This window comes from Terrapene carolina, unplaced genomic scaffold, assembly GCF_002925995.2.
Source record: "Terrapene carolina triunguis isolate 2854851 unplaced genomic scaffold, T_m_triunguis-2.0 Scaffold69, whole genome shotgun sequence".
Taxonomy (NCBI): domain Eukaryota; kingdom Metazoa; phylum Chordata; order Testudines; family Emydidae; genus Terrapene; species Terrapene triunguis.
This window is the reverse complement of record NW_020664420.1, coordinates 32,895,102-32,911,121: the sequence shown is the minus strand read 5'-3', so window position 1 is coordinate 32,911,121 and position 16,020 is coordinate 32,895,102. Positions and strand designations below refer to the sequence as shown.

The 16,020-nt window shown below is 41.7% G+C and overlaps 1 protein-coding gene across 4 annotated transcripts in view; it reads right to left on the bottom strand.

Moving 5' to 3' along the window:
* RNF180 (ring finger protein 180) overlaps positions 1–16,020 on the bottom strand; it is a 122,301-nt gene that overhangs the window by 25,440 nt on the left and 80,841 nt on the right. For all 4 annotated transcript variants that reach the window (XM_024194757.2, XM_024194758.2, XM_024194759.2 and 1 more), the window contains one exon: positions 4,310–4,535. In XM_024194757.2, coding sequence (XP_024050525.1) covers positions 4,310–4,535 — 226 coding nt within the window. The remainder of the gene's footprint in view (positions 1–4,309; positions 4,536–16,020) is intronic.

Below are 16,020 nucleotides of genomic sequence, written 5' to 3'. Positions count from 1 at the left end.
GCCTTGTCAGTGATGGATGCTTTCTGAAACTTTTAAAGGCCAAATCTTTTCCTCTGTGCTGAAGCAGAGAAAGCTGAGCTTGGTGTAGGCCGTTTTCAAAAAGACTAGGGCTACAGTAGCCCTTGCTATTGAAGATAAAGGTCAGTGGATTTGCATAATCAGAAGATCCACTGGCCTTGTTCCCACTCATCCCCAAGCTTGCCTCTATAAATTCTACTGTGCAAGGATGCAGTGTCCCCTAGAGTTAACCATCATGGCACCCACAGAGTACAGAAATCCCCAAATCCTTTCACCATCCCTAGAAACCTCCACTAACGAGGAGGAAGGGGCCAGATTTGGCCCTATATGAATTATTGACAATTTATAATATGAACAACCCACATGTCTTCACTAATGGTTTTCAATGTATGCAAAAGCTTTACAGACTAACTGAATAAATTTTCCTCCTACTAGACAATACACATTATATTCCTGGGGGAATTCTGCACCAACAAATTAAAAATTCTGCACACAATATTTTAAATTCTGCATTTTTTTGTCAAAATAATGCAATCTAATCCAGCTAGTTTAAATTATTTTGGCAATTTATTTAAACTACAATACAGTGGATGGAGAATGTGTGTGGGGAGCATTGGAGGAAATTACCAAACCCCCTCTGTCTAATAGTAATGTAGCTAGTATTGACCCTTTACTTCTAATTATTAGTCAACAAATATATGCAGCCATATGCTCAGTGTTACATCATAGGCAATCGAAGAGCAAGTGAGGGCTGGGGACTCAAAACTCACAATTTATACTGGCTACTGACCATCTCCAAAAAGGTCAGTAGCAAAAAGTTCATGGAGCACATTTTGATAGGAAATTTTTTCAGTCCAAAAATTTAGACCAGTTCTAATCACTAAAGTAACATAAGCATTTATAACGCCGCACTGTCCTTTAAAATAAGGCTCATTTACACCACTCTTGCAATGTAAAGGAGCCTTACAATTTTTATACCTGTTTTATACTCTGGGGGAATTCATTAAGAACAATAGGAACAATTCACTAAGCAGGCAGGCTGCTACAGTCTCCTCTGCCTGAGGGAATAGAGACTGCCCCAAGCCTACCTCTTGAGAAATACCCTAAAGACCTGCTCCTCCACGCCAAGGGTGCTGCAATAGCGAGTGAGAGGGACAGAGTGTGTCTCTCTCTCTCTCACAACTACCCAGCCCCGCCCCCCCCAAGGCAGTGATTTACGTCTCTACTGGCTGCTCTGGGTGCCCAAACCGACCTGTCTGCACTGCCAGGGAGTGGGCGCATCACCGCTCTTGCTGCTTCCCTTTGCTTCCCTTCCCTTTGACAGAACAAGGAGTAATGGTCTCAAGTTTCAGTGGGGGAGGTTTAGGTTGGATATTAGGAAAAACTTTTTCAGGAGGCGGGTGGTGAAGCACTGGAATGGGTTACCTAGGGAGGTGGTGGAATCTCCTTCCTTAGAGGTTTTTAAGGTCAGGCTTGACGAAGCCCTGGCTAGGATGATTTAGTTGGGGATTGGTCCTGCTTTGAGCAGGGGGTTGGACTGATGACCTCCTGAGGTCCCTTCCAACCCTGATATTCTGTGATTCTATGATTCCCCATCAGAAATCATTTTTCTTCAGGTAAGCAAAGCAATCTTCAGGGGCCATGAATTCTGCACACGCGCAGTGACACAGAATTCCCTCAGGAGTAACATTAGCCAAAACATTTCAACTTTGTTACTCAAAATTAGGCATCTAAATCCATATTTAGGGATATCTAAAAGTTGCCTGATTTTCAGAGATTAGCACCAACAATTCCCATTGGCTCCAGCTGCAGGAACTCCGCACCTCTGAAAATCACTTTTATTTAGGTGCCTAGATATGGAACACTGAGTGATGTAGCAAGGTGGATTTGAACATTTACCTACACCTCTCTTGCCTTGTGACATGCAACTTTCAGTTATGGTTGTGGTTAGTATTTAAAACTACACAGGAAAAAAGTGAATTTCTGAGCACCTCGCTAGCTGTTTCTGAAGAGGGCTTTTTAAAACAAAATGAATTATACTAAAAGACACTTGCAGAAAGTACTATTCAGAATACATAATACCCTAGTAGGGGAAATCAGGTTTCTAGTCAGTAGTATTAGTGTAAAATATAAAAAATGGCAAATTCTTCAGTAGCCTGCATAGATTTATAGCAGCAATGACTTTTTAAACATAGCTTTTAAAAGTCTTAAGGAATCTCCCGTGAGAAAGCCTATATGTATCCTTCAGATTAGTCTGGCACCACTCATTTCCCCATATGTATTGATTTATTAATTCCCCTATGGATATTGTAACATCAATATTTCTTCGTTGATTTAATACTTACCCAACATATAATGAACTGGCAACTATAATACATTTTCCTTAGTACTTTTATACTATAACAAGGCAAACTAGATTTTTTTGTTTTCAAGTGAGCCGGTAAGTGATATCACACTGTAACAGTATATGAATTACACGGACTACAAAATTCCATTAAAATTATTCATACTAATCACATCTCATAAACTTGTTGTGCCTTCCTGTTCTTGAGGTTGTATTACAGTGTGGCCACACATATGAAGTCAAACTTTTTACTTTCATCAAACCACATATTGGAATAAGACACAATTACAAAAATAAAATGCTGCAAGTATTTCACTTGTAAGAAATTACATACATACTGTACCTCAAAAAGTTTTAACATTTTGGCAACTACATTTTAGCATTTATTCAGGTTTTCGCCATGATACTTTATTATAGCATACTTTGGGGAAGAGTTTCTCCTCTCTACACAGATAACTTCTTATGCCAACACACTTATGCACTGTGGATGAAATCCACTCCATCTTCATAAAGCCAAAAGATTATCAAGCTTTATACATGCCGAGTGTGGAGGGATTGCAGCCTTTATGCACCGAACGCAAAGGGTATTACAGGCACTCATTCTGCATAAGCATTGAATCTCTGTCCTGATGCCATTACACCCCTACCAGCCTACGTGGGGTTGGTGCAGAGACCCTTTCTGCATCATGCAAGGAATATACAGGCACGCCTGTATGATCTCTCTGGCCGCACTGATCTGTGCATCCTCTATGCAGGGCTTAAGTGGTGCAGAGGGCCTTGTCCCCATATCACAAGTGAATTTTACCTACTAATATAATATAGGTATATCGCCATATCTCATAGAACTGGAAGGGACCCTGAAAGGTCATTGAGTCCAGCCCCCTGCCTTCACTAGCAGGACCAAGATCCGTAAATGGCCCCCTCAAGGATTGAACTCACAACCCTGGGTTTAGCAGGCCAATGCTCAAGCCACTGAGCTATTCCTCCCCGTTTGAGTGTGCCTTTTAAAATATCTGAATTTGCAATTTTGCCCCCCCCCCCAGACCTCACTCATTTCACATAGTACTACTCACCCCTTGCTTTCCCCACATCCCTGTTCACCTTGAACAACTACAATTCACCTTCCCTCCCAAGCTCTATAGAGTCAGAAGAGCAGAGCTCAGGAGTCTGGGGGGCAGGCTGGCCAGTGTCTAAGGCTCAGATCCTCCAAAGTATTTATGTGCAAAATGGGAGTTAGGCATCTAACTACCTTTGAGGATCTGGGTCTAAGAACAGAATTAGATGGTGGACCTTGACAGTTCTGTCAGGTTTTATTTTAGTCTATGATGAAATTAGTTTAAGATGAATAGAGAAAATTCTTTTTGTGATTAAGTGTAAAATTTGAAAAGTTGCCTTTTAGGGACATATTCTGACAATGCGTGCAAGTATAAAGTTTGGAGTTTGTGGTTGTTAAGTTACACTGAGCCAAAGAAACAAGAGACGTCAAGGGTAAATTTCACATTTTTAAAGTGTTTCCTCTGCAAAAACTAATAAATATTTAAGAAGGAATGTACAGGAAGAGCAACAGAGGGTCCTGTGGCACCTTTAAGACTAACAGAAGTATAGGGAGCAGGAAGAGTTATTGCACCAAAACTGGAAATTAAATGCAACCACTAAAGTCTGAAATAGAGGGATTTTAGTCATACTTCAAATGCAAACAAATCTCAATGCACTCTTAACTATGGAGTCATTAATGATGTGTGTCACTGGGCCAAATTCTGCTCTGAATATACTTATTCTGGATTTACCGAAATGTACATTATTATTTATACATAACAGAATTTAGCTGACTGTATATTGTTAGCAGGGCTCTTGCTATATTTTTAGCTGCATATTTATTCAGACCAAAAATGGGAAAAGGAAAAGTTACAAGTGTTTTCTATATTTAAAAAAGTTTCATTTTTATACCTGTTTGGAAAAAGACTCTGGCAATTATAGTACGGCACAGTGGACACGGAGTGTTGGTTGGGTTGTCTTTGGCAAGCATCCGCAAGCAAGGTTCACAAAAGATGTGGTGGCATGGATAGCACATATACGGATTGAAATAAACATCCAAGCACACTGCACAGAGGTAGCTTTCTTTATCTCCTCTTTGTTCATGCTCGTCATCTGTATTCAGGTTATCATTCAGAGTCTGCAAGGAAAAAGAAAAGAAAAATCTCTTCACAGCTCAGTTTAAAACTTTCAGATCAGTCAAGTAGGAGGGAAGGTGGTCTTCTATTATATCTAAGAAATAAAGGTATGATTCCCAATGGTTAATACATAATTCTTTCAAAGAGATAATGAACCATCCTCAAGTGACAGAAATGCCTCTTACAACAAGCATATTGAGGGAAACAATTATGGACATCAGACCTGGGAGCCTAAAAGTAAAGAGAAACATGGAACCAAAAAAACTGGATAAAAATATAGCAATTTACAGATTCCTGCCTTTCCTATAAATCTTAATATTTTCTCGGTAATTTTATAACAATAAAGAGCTGCTAAGTTTAACACAAAAATTTAGTAACCATAAAAAACATAAAAATACTATATGCATTTCTTCTGCCTTTGAAAAAACATCGTCCATTTGTGGAAGGCATGCTCCAGCGAGGATAATGACTCAAAAATTTTGGCAAGTGCATGGTTTTGCCAAAACCAGTTGCTCTGTATTTTCATAAGCTAATCTACTTGTAGGAGGACCAACCTGGTCCTTCCATATGGTTTGCAGATTGCATGAGCACTAAAGCGTTACACCCTTATGCCAAGTACTAGTCTCAGACAACCTTTCATTCTTGCTCAGAAATGGGACCTGTGCATCAGCCCCCCAGTAATGGGGGCCTATCCATTAGCATTTCCCTTGTCTCTGAACTACTGTGGAAATTTAACAATTAAGGAGCCCTCACTATAGGGCTGCCCCTTTACAAAGTCAGAAGACAAGCTGGAAAAGAGAAGCAATGAAGTAGCATTGGTGTTTAGTAGAAGACAGAAATGGCTCAGCTTTAGCAGCACTGTGACAGTGAGGAAAACCACAAGTCAGCCATGTGACAACCCATGAACAAAATCTACTATGATGCCCAGAAAACTGGAAAAAAGTCAACCCTCTGCTGTCCCAGGAACGGATATGAGTTTTGGGAGAAAAGGAGAGATATTGGGGGAGAAGGGTAGAGATCGTCTGACTACCTGCAAGTTAGAAATGTTGTGTGGGTCAATTAAGGAGTTCAGCAAGCTGAAGGCAAAATGACTTGGAAGACCCCAGAGTAATGGGAGGTTCCCAGGAAGGTTTGGAATCTTTATAACATGTGCATGCAGGGAAATCCCAGAGACCATTGCAACTAGTAAGATGGAAGTAACGCTAATGTGCTGAGAGACCCTATTTAGGAGTAATTTAATTTAGTGGATCAGGACAGTAAGTTCACTTTTTTACAGCCTTATACACCCTTTGTAAAAGACCTACAAACCCTGCCTACTTACCTACACACACCCTGCACAAGATGGAAGTACAAAGTCAAAAGCACAGGGAATTGCCAACATACAGTAAAGAAATTGGTGCAACATAATTTGAATGAGAGCTAAGTAGCAGTTTAAAGTTGAACTGTTGAACTATTATAACCAAAGTCTCAAGTTGAACTATCATTATTGTTCATTATTTGTAATACGGCAATACCCAGATGCTCCAATCAAGATCAGCACTGCACAGAGTGCTTTACAAGTGTAAATCAGATGATTGTCCCAGCTTTAAAGAGTTTACAATATGCATGAAATATGACAGCTGCTTGTAGAACACTATGGAAGTAAAAGAGGGGCAAGATAAGAATGCCAATGATAGGAACAGGTCACCACTAGTGCACCCTTCTCATGCCTGGATACAGCATTGCAGGGCATTTTGCTCCAGCACTCCCTGGTGGTCACTGCCATAGCCCAGAAATGGCGCATCTCTACCCAAGTCTTCCATGGCCTGGCGCTCTGGCCAGGCATGGGCAACAGGGGCAGAGAGGTAAGGGCCATTGCCACCCCACTTTTTAAAGAGGGGGGCCATACCTCTCACTTTTGAGCACTGAACTCAGCAGGGGAGCAATGGGGGGCAGAACCCCGTTGGCTCCTGACTGGAGCTGAGTGGCATAATGGCAGAGTTCCTTCCCTTCTGGCATGACAGAGGGGTGTCCAGGCCAAACTCAGTGAGTGGCACTGGGGCCCCTTGCACCAAGTCACAAGGCTTAAACTTAACACAGATTTGGCCTTGCCACCCTTCCATCCTGACAAATGAGATGCTGGGACAAATCTGAGTGATTGGCATTGCAACCTGCCACATAAGGTCACACCACCACTCAAATTTGAACCATTTTGGTTGCTTATCTGGATCCTCACTTTTGCGGTCCTCCCAGTGCCCTTGCAAATTAAAAGTTCAATTCCCTTTCTGGGTAACAAAAGATCCAACTGTAAGTCCAAATAAATAGCTAAACTAATAGTTCTTCTTCCCCTCTTGAACTACTCTAAAGTCTTCTGTTTTTGCCCCTTACTTCTGGACCTTAACGATTTCCTCCTACACTGCTTCTTCCCCAGCAGGATTCCCCCACTGTTGCCCTTCCCCAGGGACTCCAGCAGTTTGCCCCAGGGGTCTCCCTGCTCCTTACAGGCCTCATCTCAAGTCCTTCCCTGTATCTCTTCCATCCTGACTTTCCTAGGCCCTTTCCAGAGATATCCCTCCCCTTGCTCCTCTCTCCTGGGTCTCTCATCCCCTAGACTGAGTTCACAGTTCAGTTTCTTGCTCTCTAGTCCCCACCGGTAGGGTTAGTCATTATAATTAGGTCTCCATCACCCTCAGCTGTTTGGTCATAGGCAAGGCTGAACCTGACTTGACTTAAAGGGCCAGCCAGCCTGTGACAGTATCCAAAGCATTAATAATATTCAATGCCTTATATAGCACTTTTGATCCCGAGATCTCAAAACACTTTATAAAAAGAAGTAAGTAGCATTAGTCCCATTTTACAGATGGGAAAACTTAGACACAGGAAAAAAAGTGACTTTTCCAAGATCATCCAAAAGGTGAGTAGCAGAGCGGGTAACAGAACTCAGGATTCCTGAGTCCCAGTCCAGTGCTCTATCCACTATGTCCCCCAGAAACAGAAATGGAGATGAAAGGACACATTTAAATGCAGATGGGGAAACCAGGAGGTTAGGCATGTGAGAGAGGAGTCTAGAAGGAGAATGAGGTTGTAAACCTGGGTAACTGGAAGGATGGTACCTATAGTGACAGAGAAGGGAGTGGGGACAGCTGGATGGTGGAGGAGTTTTGTGTACACCATGTTCAGCCTGAATTGGCAGCTGGACATCCAAGTAGAAATGATAGAAAGACCACTGAAAAGGAGGGGGTGAATGAAGGAGGAAAGGTCTGAGGTGGAGTACCAGATTTAGGAAATACTGATAGAGGAATAATACTTACAACCAAGTAATTGAAACCAAAGAGGTAAACTATGCAATAAATCCCACAAAAACATTTATCCCATGATACCAAAATCACTCCCTGTTAAGTGAATTTTAAAAAAACAAAACAAAACAAAACAAAAAAAACATTTGACCAGCTTAGAATGTACTGAGTAAATTCAAAAAATGTCCATGTTCAGTGGGAAATAAAAAAGGGAAGACAAAAAATCAGTACTACACTTTTAAAATCATCTTGCAAAAATACCTGTCCCAAATTAAAAGTGCAGAAAACATGCAAAATTTATTTGGAAAAAATACTAACCTAGCAAAAATTAATGATCAAAGTTAGAATATTTTAAATTTAAATGGCCTTAGAGTAAAATAAACATTAGAGAATGTGTTCCACAGAGTCACTTTTGAAACAGAGGCACAAAAGCCTAAAGATACCTGCATATGTTTTGGGCAATGCAAGCACCGCTCCAAGCCTGACTGGTAGCTAATTTACTATTTCATGATATTTATGTCAATAAATTGTCCTGAAATGGTGAGTGACTGATAACACAAGGAGGAGAAAGTCAGCACCATTTATTTATTTCTAGGCTCCTATCCTGTAGACTTTGTATTTACCCAAAGCTGATACAACAGAGTGCACCCACCCTCCCATCTAATTAATGTAAGATTAGCATTTTGGAACTGGATTTTTAATTGTGCAAGTAAGAAGGCTGTCTCACTTTAAATTAATAACAAAAGGGATAGTTCAACATGTAAGCATTCAAACCCTTAAATATAAAACACATTTTATCAGAACAAGGTGGGTGAGGTAATATCTTTTATTGGACCAACTTCTGTTGGTGAGAGAGACAAGCTTTTGAGTTACACTGAACTCTTCTTCAAGTTCTTCCAAATTAGGCCAAGAGGCTCTTTGAGGTTTGTGTACCTTCAGGCACTGTGTTTTGGTTGACAAGTATATTCAGTGCAGACCTCCTTTTTCGCAGGCTTCTGGCAAACTTAAGCTTAAAACCTATAGATCAGAGAGGAGCAGAGAGGCCAATGCCTCTGGCCTACATATCTATATTATAAGGTAATAATTCACTCTATGCTACTTGCACTCTAAATTTCTCCCTATACGGCCACTCACTAAAATCCAAAAACAAGTTACAAACTTCAGAGCAGAGCAAAGTAGCTTAAGCAGCTCTCAGGAGTTACCTATTGCCAAGAGCCATGTCCTCCTTTCAGGCTTTTCTGCTTCAACTTGTGCTGGATAAATTGCTCATGGGAAAAACTAAAATGCTACCTTCTTCTACAGATAACTGTTGTTTAAAGCAGATACCATATCTTCTTTTTTCTGGTTTTCATATTTAGAAGAAGCTATAGGCAATGGGATTGGTCATCTAAAAATGATGAAATACTTCACAGACCACAGTTTCTGAGCCAATGATTAATTATGTGTAGTGTGCATAAACTTTAGATTAATCTCTTATACGGGAAGAAAAAAGGCAACAATAAATATGTTGGGTAAACACTCAAACTGAAACTCGTAGAATGCTTAACAACTAAAATAAGATATCAATATAAAACATGTCGACATTTAAAAGACCACTCAGATGATTATTTAATTGAACAAAAATTAATCTTTTTATTTAAAAAACATGTTTTCTACAGAGAGCTACCAAAAGCCATCCTCCAAACCCCACGTACAGTGCATATATTTATGATGACCTCTGTTCAGAGCTCTGTCCCACTCACAAGGAATGTATGAACTGACATCCCAGAGAACTCACTGTGCTGCCAATTCTGAACTAGAATTATGTAAAGGCCGGTCATGGCTCCATAGTTAAAGTTGAGTTCCATCTTCCACTTAAACCTCTTTGTTTTGTATGAAAAATACAGCATCTCTTCCCCAAACTTACAGCACTAACTCTTTGGGCACAGAATGATTTTTCCAAGAATTTAAAAGTAAGTCCATTAATTAGTTTCTCAATTAAAGTAGATTACAAACCGTGTCCTTTAAGAAATTTAGCATCAGTGTAAGTCTTTTCTTTGTCCTGAATGATTTAATAATAGAACTCAAACTTTTCATAAAGTTCAAATCCATTGAAATTTATCCATTCTAGTGTATGGGCTATATTTGTGCCATGCCATGGAAGCCATGACTGGGGGGGGCAGGTGATATACCATTACATAATGTAGCTTGGCCTTCCACCAGACCTCCCAAGGTACGTTCATCCAGTGAAACTCTTCATATCCCATGATACAGAGTGAGGGAACAAACTCCATCATCTACAAAATGATCAAGTAGAAGCTAAGAAATGCAAACCAGAGAGTTTCCAGCCCCCTGCATGGGGGTAAGCTGTAAGGAAATGATTTGAGACAGTAGAGTACACTTGATGGCAAAAGAAAATCTGTTTTTGGATAGATATTTGGATACTTTCTGTCAAAATAAATTATGTTTTATGGTGATGTATTATTATACGTGTGATGAGAACTTAGTAAGAAACCAAGACAAATGCACAGCTAATATAGCAGAACAGCAAGACATTCCAACTAGAAACTTGACTAGTCCTAACTCTTCTTTGCTGCTGATCGTGATTAGGATTGGTATGTTGGATAAATGGGCCAATTTATAACAGCTTTTCCTTCTTAGTAGAAGTTTGTTCTGGGAGCTACCAGTTATTACAATATGTTCATTTGAACCTTGTAGATCAGATTGTATCTGGCCACTGTACAGACAGACAAGGATAAAATTGTATGTGTATGTTCCTTGCTATGTTGGGGATGGGTCAGACCATGTTGTAAACACAGGCCATTACACTAGCTCTATCCTCTTCCTACTCATAAAGGCTTCTGCAAGATTACTGCAGAGATACTATGTCAGGGCAGGCCACAGGCAGCCTGTGTGTACTGGTCAGTTACAAAGTTATAGTCAAGTATCAGATGGGTAGCCCTGTTAGTCTGGATCTGTAAAAAGCAACAGAGTCCTGTGGCACCTTATAGACTAACAGACATATTGGAGCATAAGCTTTCGTGGGTGAATACCCACTTCGTCAGACGCATGTCATGTATTCACCCACGAAAGCTTATGCTCCAATACGTCTGTTAGTCTATAAGGTGCCTGTGACAAAGTTGGGACTCACCACCACGCCGCCTCCTATTGGTCGTCTTGGGAATTGGTTCAATCCAATAGAGCACCCCCTTCTGGTGGTGTCTCGTCTGTCGTCCCGCCTTTGGTTGGCGTGTGGACCCGCGTTGCTCCTGATGCATGGTGTCCTCTTCTGGAACACTGCCCTCCGACAGTGTCCCTTTGTCCATTCACACCCCCTTCCGGGGGCTGGATGATCAACAGTCCTACACCTCCAAGTCCGATCCCTACAGCCCAGGATCTAGTGTAGTTTCTGCTGGCTGCTCCCTGCGGCCTATGGCTGGGTGGACTACCAAGAGGAAAAAGGGGGAGGGGGGGGGGGGGCCCCAGCCCCCCCCCCTACTCTTAGTCCCGGTCCAGAGGCCCTCTAGCAACAGCCTCGCTGTCCTCCTTCTCCTTCCCCCTCTGTCTGTTCCTCTGGACCGCTTCCCCAACGGCCCTTCTTCCCGCTAGGCCCTTTCCTTCAAGGCCTGCCGCCGGGCAGACTACGGAGTAGGGCCTTCTCCCGCTCTCCAAGGCTGGCCTGCACTGTGCTGTCCATGGTACTAGCCTCCCAGCTCTGGAGACAGACCTTCCCCTCTGAAGGTCTGGGACAGACTGACCGCTCTCGCCCTGAGCAGTCTTTTATATGGCTGAGCCTGGCCCTGATTGGCTGTCCCCAATCTGGGCTCTGATTGGCTCGCAACAAGCCCTTCTCTTATTGGCTGCCGGGATAGGCAGGCACCCCGGCCTGCCACAGCCCACACTCTCTGGGCGTGGGGCAGCTGCCCCACCACAGTGCCACAGGACTCTTTGTCATAAGTTATAGTCAGGAGACATGTAGCAGAATCAGGGTCGAGCTAGGTCAGGATACCAGGAAGTCAGGGTCAAGCACCTGGTTACAGACAGGAAGCAAGTAGTAGCAGACTCTGGGACAAACCGGGGACAGGAGCTGGAGTCTAAGGTTCACAGAAAGGCAAGGTTTGGAGCAGAAGCAAGCAGATTATTTACATCATTTCTCAGACAGCTACCTGTAATGACTTCCTGTTTTTTTACTGGCATGGGCCAATTAGTGTGCTGCAGGGGGCCGCAACTCAAACCCCACTGGGCACTACTTCCTGCAGTATCTAGCTTCACAGAGTCCCCCAACAGAAATATAGCCTGAGCTCCTGATGATCATGCGGAAGCATTGGCTGCCTCAGATCTCTGTAGTCCCACATTCTAGTCCTGCAAGTGCTTCCACAATGATCACCCCGTAGGATTTCATACTGGATTATCATAATGGGCCCTTTGGGCTTTAAACATCTATGAATGTCTTACACTAAAACTGCATTTAAAGATCATTTCTCTCAGCTAAAGAAGAACCTGCCTTGTTATAGGACATCAAAGACATAATGAGCATGTTGTCAGTTCTGTGTTAAAGTAATTGACCTGATGTAGTTGCCCAAGCATGTCTATATCAGGCCAAAATAGCATTATATGAATAAATTTGAGGTGGAAGTCCCTCCTTAAAAGAGGGAACAGCATACATACTGTGCAGCCCAGAAGGTTCACAGAGCCTCTACATGGCAGTAGCAGTAGATGCACATTGGGATGGATTACAGTCAGTATCTTATTCTAGCTCTCTTATCCCCCAAACAGCTATCTAAAACTATTGCAAGGAAGTGAGATACTTCACACTGAAAAAGCCATTTGGTAAGTGCAGGTCTGTTTTCTGATTGTTTAGGAAACTGTGTCCTTTTTACATTCTCAGTGAAGTTCTAACTCTTCCTATCAAAATAATTAATTATAATCATTTGGGAAAAAAACATTTCAAAATTTTTAATTTAAAGCTTCATTAGAGCTGCAGGAAATGTGATAACCCCAATGATCTGTTACTGCCATATACTATTTAAAGTATCAGTTAAGTGAGTCTATCATTAACATAATCTATTTTCAGTGAAAATAGTATCTGAAGACATGACTGGATTACTTCAAGAAAATTTAAACCCATTATTACGGTTTGATACAAGAAAAATTAATCAATTTCATTCAGTCTAATATTTTAAAGAACAAAGCACTGTTTTGTGGAACAAATGAAACAACATCCATGAAGACTAATAAAGGAGTAGACAACATATTTACCTATTTCTTGCCCTCCTTTATGCACACCTGGCATTAGGCTTACAGTAATTTTTTTAATCAATCATAGAATGTATTTTTATTTCATATTTTTATTAGAGAGCTACAAGGTGGGTGAGGCAATATATTTTATCGGACAAGCTTCTAGATTATCAGAGTGTCACAACTAGATAGAATAGATTGTTTAGCATAAGTAGTTAACGCATATTTCAAGGGAGCATTCAAGGTAAAGTGGCCCATTAACATCCCTCCAGTCATAGGTGAGAAAGGGGAAAAAAGCTGGGGAAGGGGCCTGTTTAAATGGGGTATAGATTGTTGTTATAAACTATAAATCCAGTGTCTCTATTCAGTCCATGATTTTTAGTATCTTGGAAAGTTATGAATTTAAACTCGTAGGTTCGTCTTTTAAGATGTTGTGCAGGTTTCCTTTGAGGATGAGGACTGAAAATTCAGATATAGAGTGACTGCTTTGTAAAAAGTGTTCAACTACAGGTGATATGGTATTTTCCTCTTTTATCATTTTTCTGTGTGAGTTCAGTTGAGAGCATAGTGATTGTCTTGTTTCACCCACATAGTTGTTATTGGGCCATTGAGTGCACCACATGTTGTAATAGGCATGTGTAGGACACATGGATCTTGAAAGGTGTGTTGTGGGGAATGTTGATCATTGTTTTTCCCTTTCCCCCTATGACTGGGCTGGAGAGGTGTCATCTTGAACGGTCCCTCGAAATGTGTTAACTACTAAGGCTAAACAATCTGTTCCACCTTTTATTTAGCGGTGACAGTCTTGAGTACATTTCCCGGACTTGAAGAAGAGCTCTGAGTAACCTCCAAAGCTGGTCTCTCTCACCAACAGAAGTTGGGCCGTATCTCTCTAATATCCTGGGACAAACAGGGCTACAACACTACTGTATATATTTATATTATGGTAGTGCCCAGAATTCCCAATCGGGATTGGCTTGCATTGTGATGGATGCTGCACTCATATAAAGATGCAGCCCCTGCCAAAAACAGATTATGTGTTTTATTATTTTAAGAAGTTATGATGACATTCAGCTTAATCCAAGTAATTAGATATGGAGTTATTTAGGCACTCTTTGTTATGTTGCTTGATTAATCCCTCTGGATCTTTCCATGCACTAATTGAGCGGTCGCCTCTTAGAATACACAGCTAAACTGGCAACTCAAGATATTATTACTTTCCTGAAAATTGCTGTTAGAAGAATTATATTTGTCATGTTAAAAACTCTTGGGAAAACAGCTCTTCCTGAAGCTAGTGGCAACTGTTTCACTGAATAAATAAATTAAAATTGTATTATTTCTATTAAAAGAATTAAATCATCAAGATTAATATAGGGGAGGGCCATAAAAATACTCTGTATTTAGAATCAAATCCTTGTTAATGTGTGAGAATTTATGCCTACTATTCATATAGCAAGAAAATAGGAAGTATATCATTCTATGAGCCTCATCATTTTGACTTTGCTTTTGAAACTAATAAAATAAATATTAATTTGCACTTAAAATGAGTTATGGTAACCATTAAAGCTATTTCTGATGTTGGCAACTAAAACATTTCAGTGAACGTACCTGTAGCAGTGAGTCTCAGAGCCCACGTCTACATGCGTGGGCTTGCGTGGCTCCCGCTACAGCGCTAAAAATAGCTGTGTAGATGATCCTGCTTGGATTGGAGCTCAGGCTCTGAGACCCAGTGGGAGGTGAGTGAGAATGAGACTGCAGTGAGTGAGAAAGGCTCTTGCAGGGAAGACCCTAAGACCAGAGGAGGTGCCCCAGCTAGGAAGGTCTGGGAGTAGTTTGCTAAAGCAGAAAAGCACTGAGAGATCGGGGAGTTTAGGACTGTACCCAATTTAAGACGGAGAGAAGATTTGTGTGTTTAAATTTGAACTTTAAGTTAATAAAGCAGAGCCTAATGAGGACTGTTGCTACTGGACTTGTAAAAGCCTTTTTTTAAAAGTTTATTGAGGAACCAAAAGGGAAACTGAGGTGAGGGGCTGCTTGCACGGCTACCCTGAGGCCACAGGGGGAACCCAGGAGGAGGCCACTTGTTGACATTGGAGAAGTCGACAGGATTTGCAAGACCCCCCCCTACGGTCAAGGAGGAAAGGGAATGCATAATTAGTACATAGAAACATCTAAGGGTGGCAGGACAGGCCTGCTGGGTGCGAAAAGGACATCAATACCATGCTCTTGGGAAGGGACATTAATGGGCTGCTCTCCTTGATGGAGAGATATCAGAAGGAACAAGCGGCTTTTAAAGAAGCCAGGCAGCTGCCCTGAAGGAAAGGATGAGTTAGCCATGGATAAGAAGGGCTTTGAGTGGCAAATTGATATGCTGGTGGTGGTGGACAAAAGAAACAGGCTTCGTCTTTAGGTGGCAGAGATGTAGGCACCTTTGGAGAGAGGGCAGTTTCTGTCTGAAAGCAGTCAGATGAAAGGAGAGGGGCAGAGGCTGCAGAGTGAGACCAACAGAGGCCAATGAAATAAATAAATCATTCCCTTGGGTAGAACTTGCTGTAGGGTGGGCAAGGTTCAAAGGGTTGTTTGTGTCACAGAGTGGCTCAGACCTTAATGGCTGGAAGGCCTGGGGCTAGCCAACCCTAATTACTAGAGGCACACCTGGGTTAGATCAGGTGATACCATTATATGAGCAATAGGAAGCTGCAACTGGGGGGAGGAGAGGGGATCTGTGGAGAGACTGCAGTGAGTGAGAGGCTCCTCCAGGGAAGATCCTAAAAGCAAGATCCTAAGGCCCAGCTAGGAAGGGCTGGGAGTAGACTGCTAATGTAGAAAAACCCTGAGACACCAGGGCAGTTTGGGGCTGTGTCCAGCTTAAGGCTGGAGGGAAGATTTGTGTTTAAATCTGGAAGTTAAGTTAACAAACCAGAGCCTAAGGAGGGCTGCTGCTACTGAACTTGTAAAAAGCCTTTTTTGAGTTAACTGAGGAACCAAAAGGGGA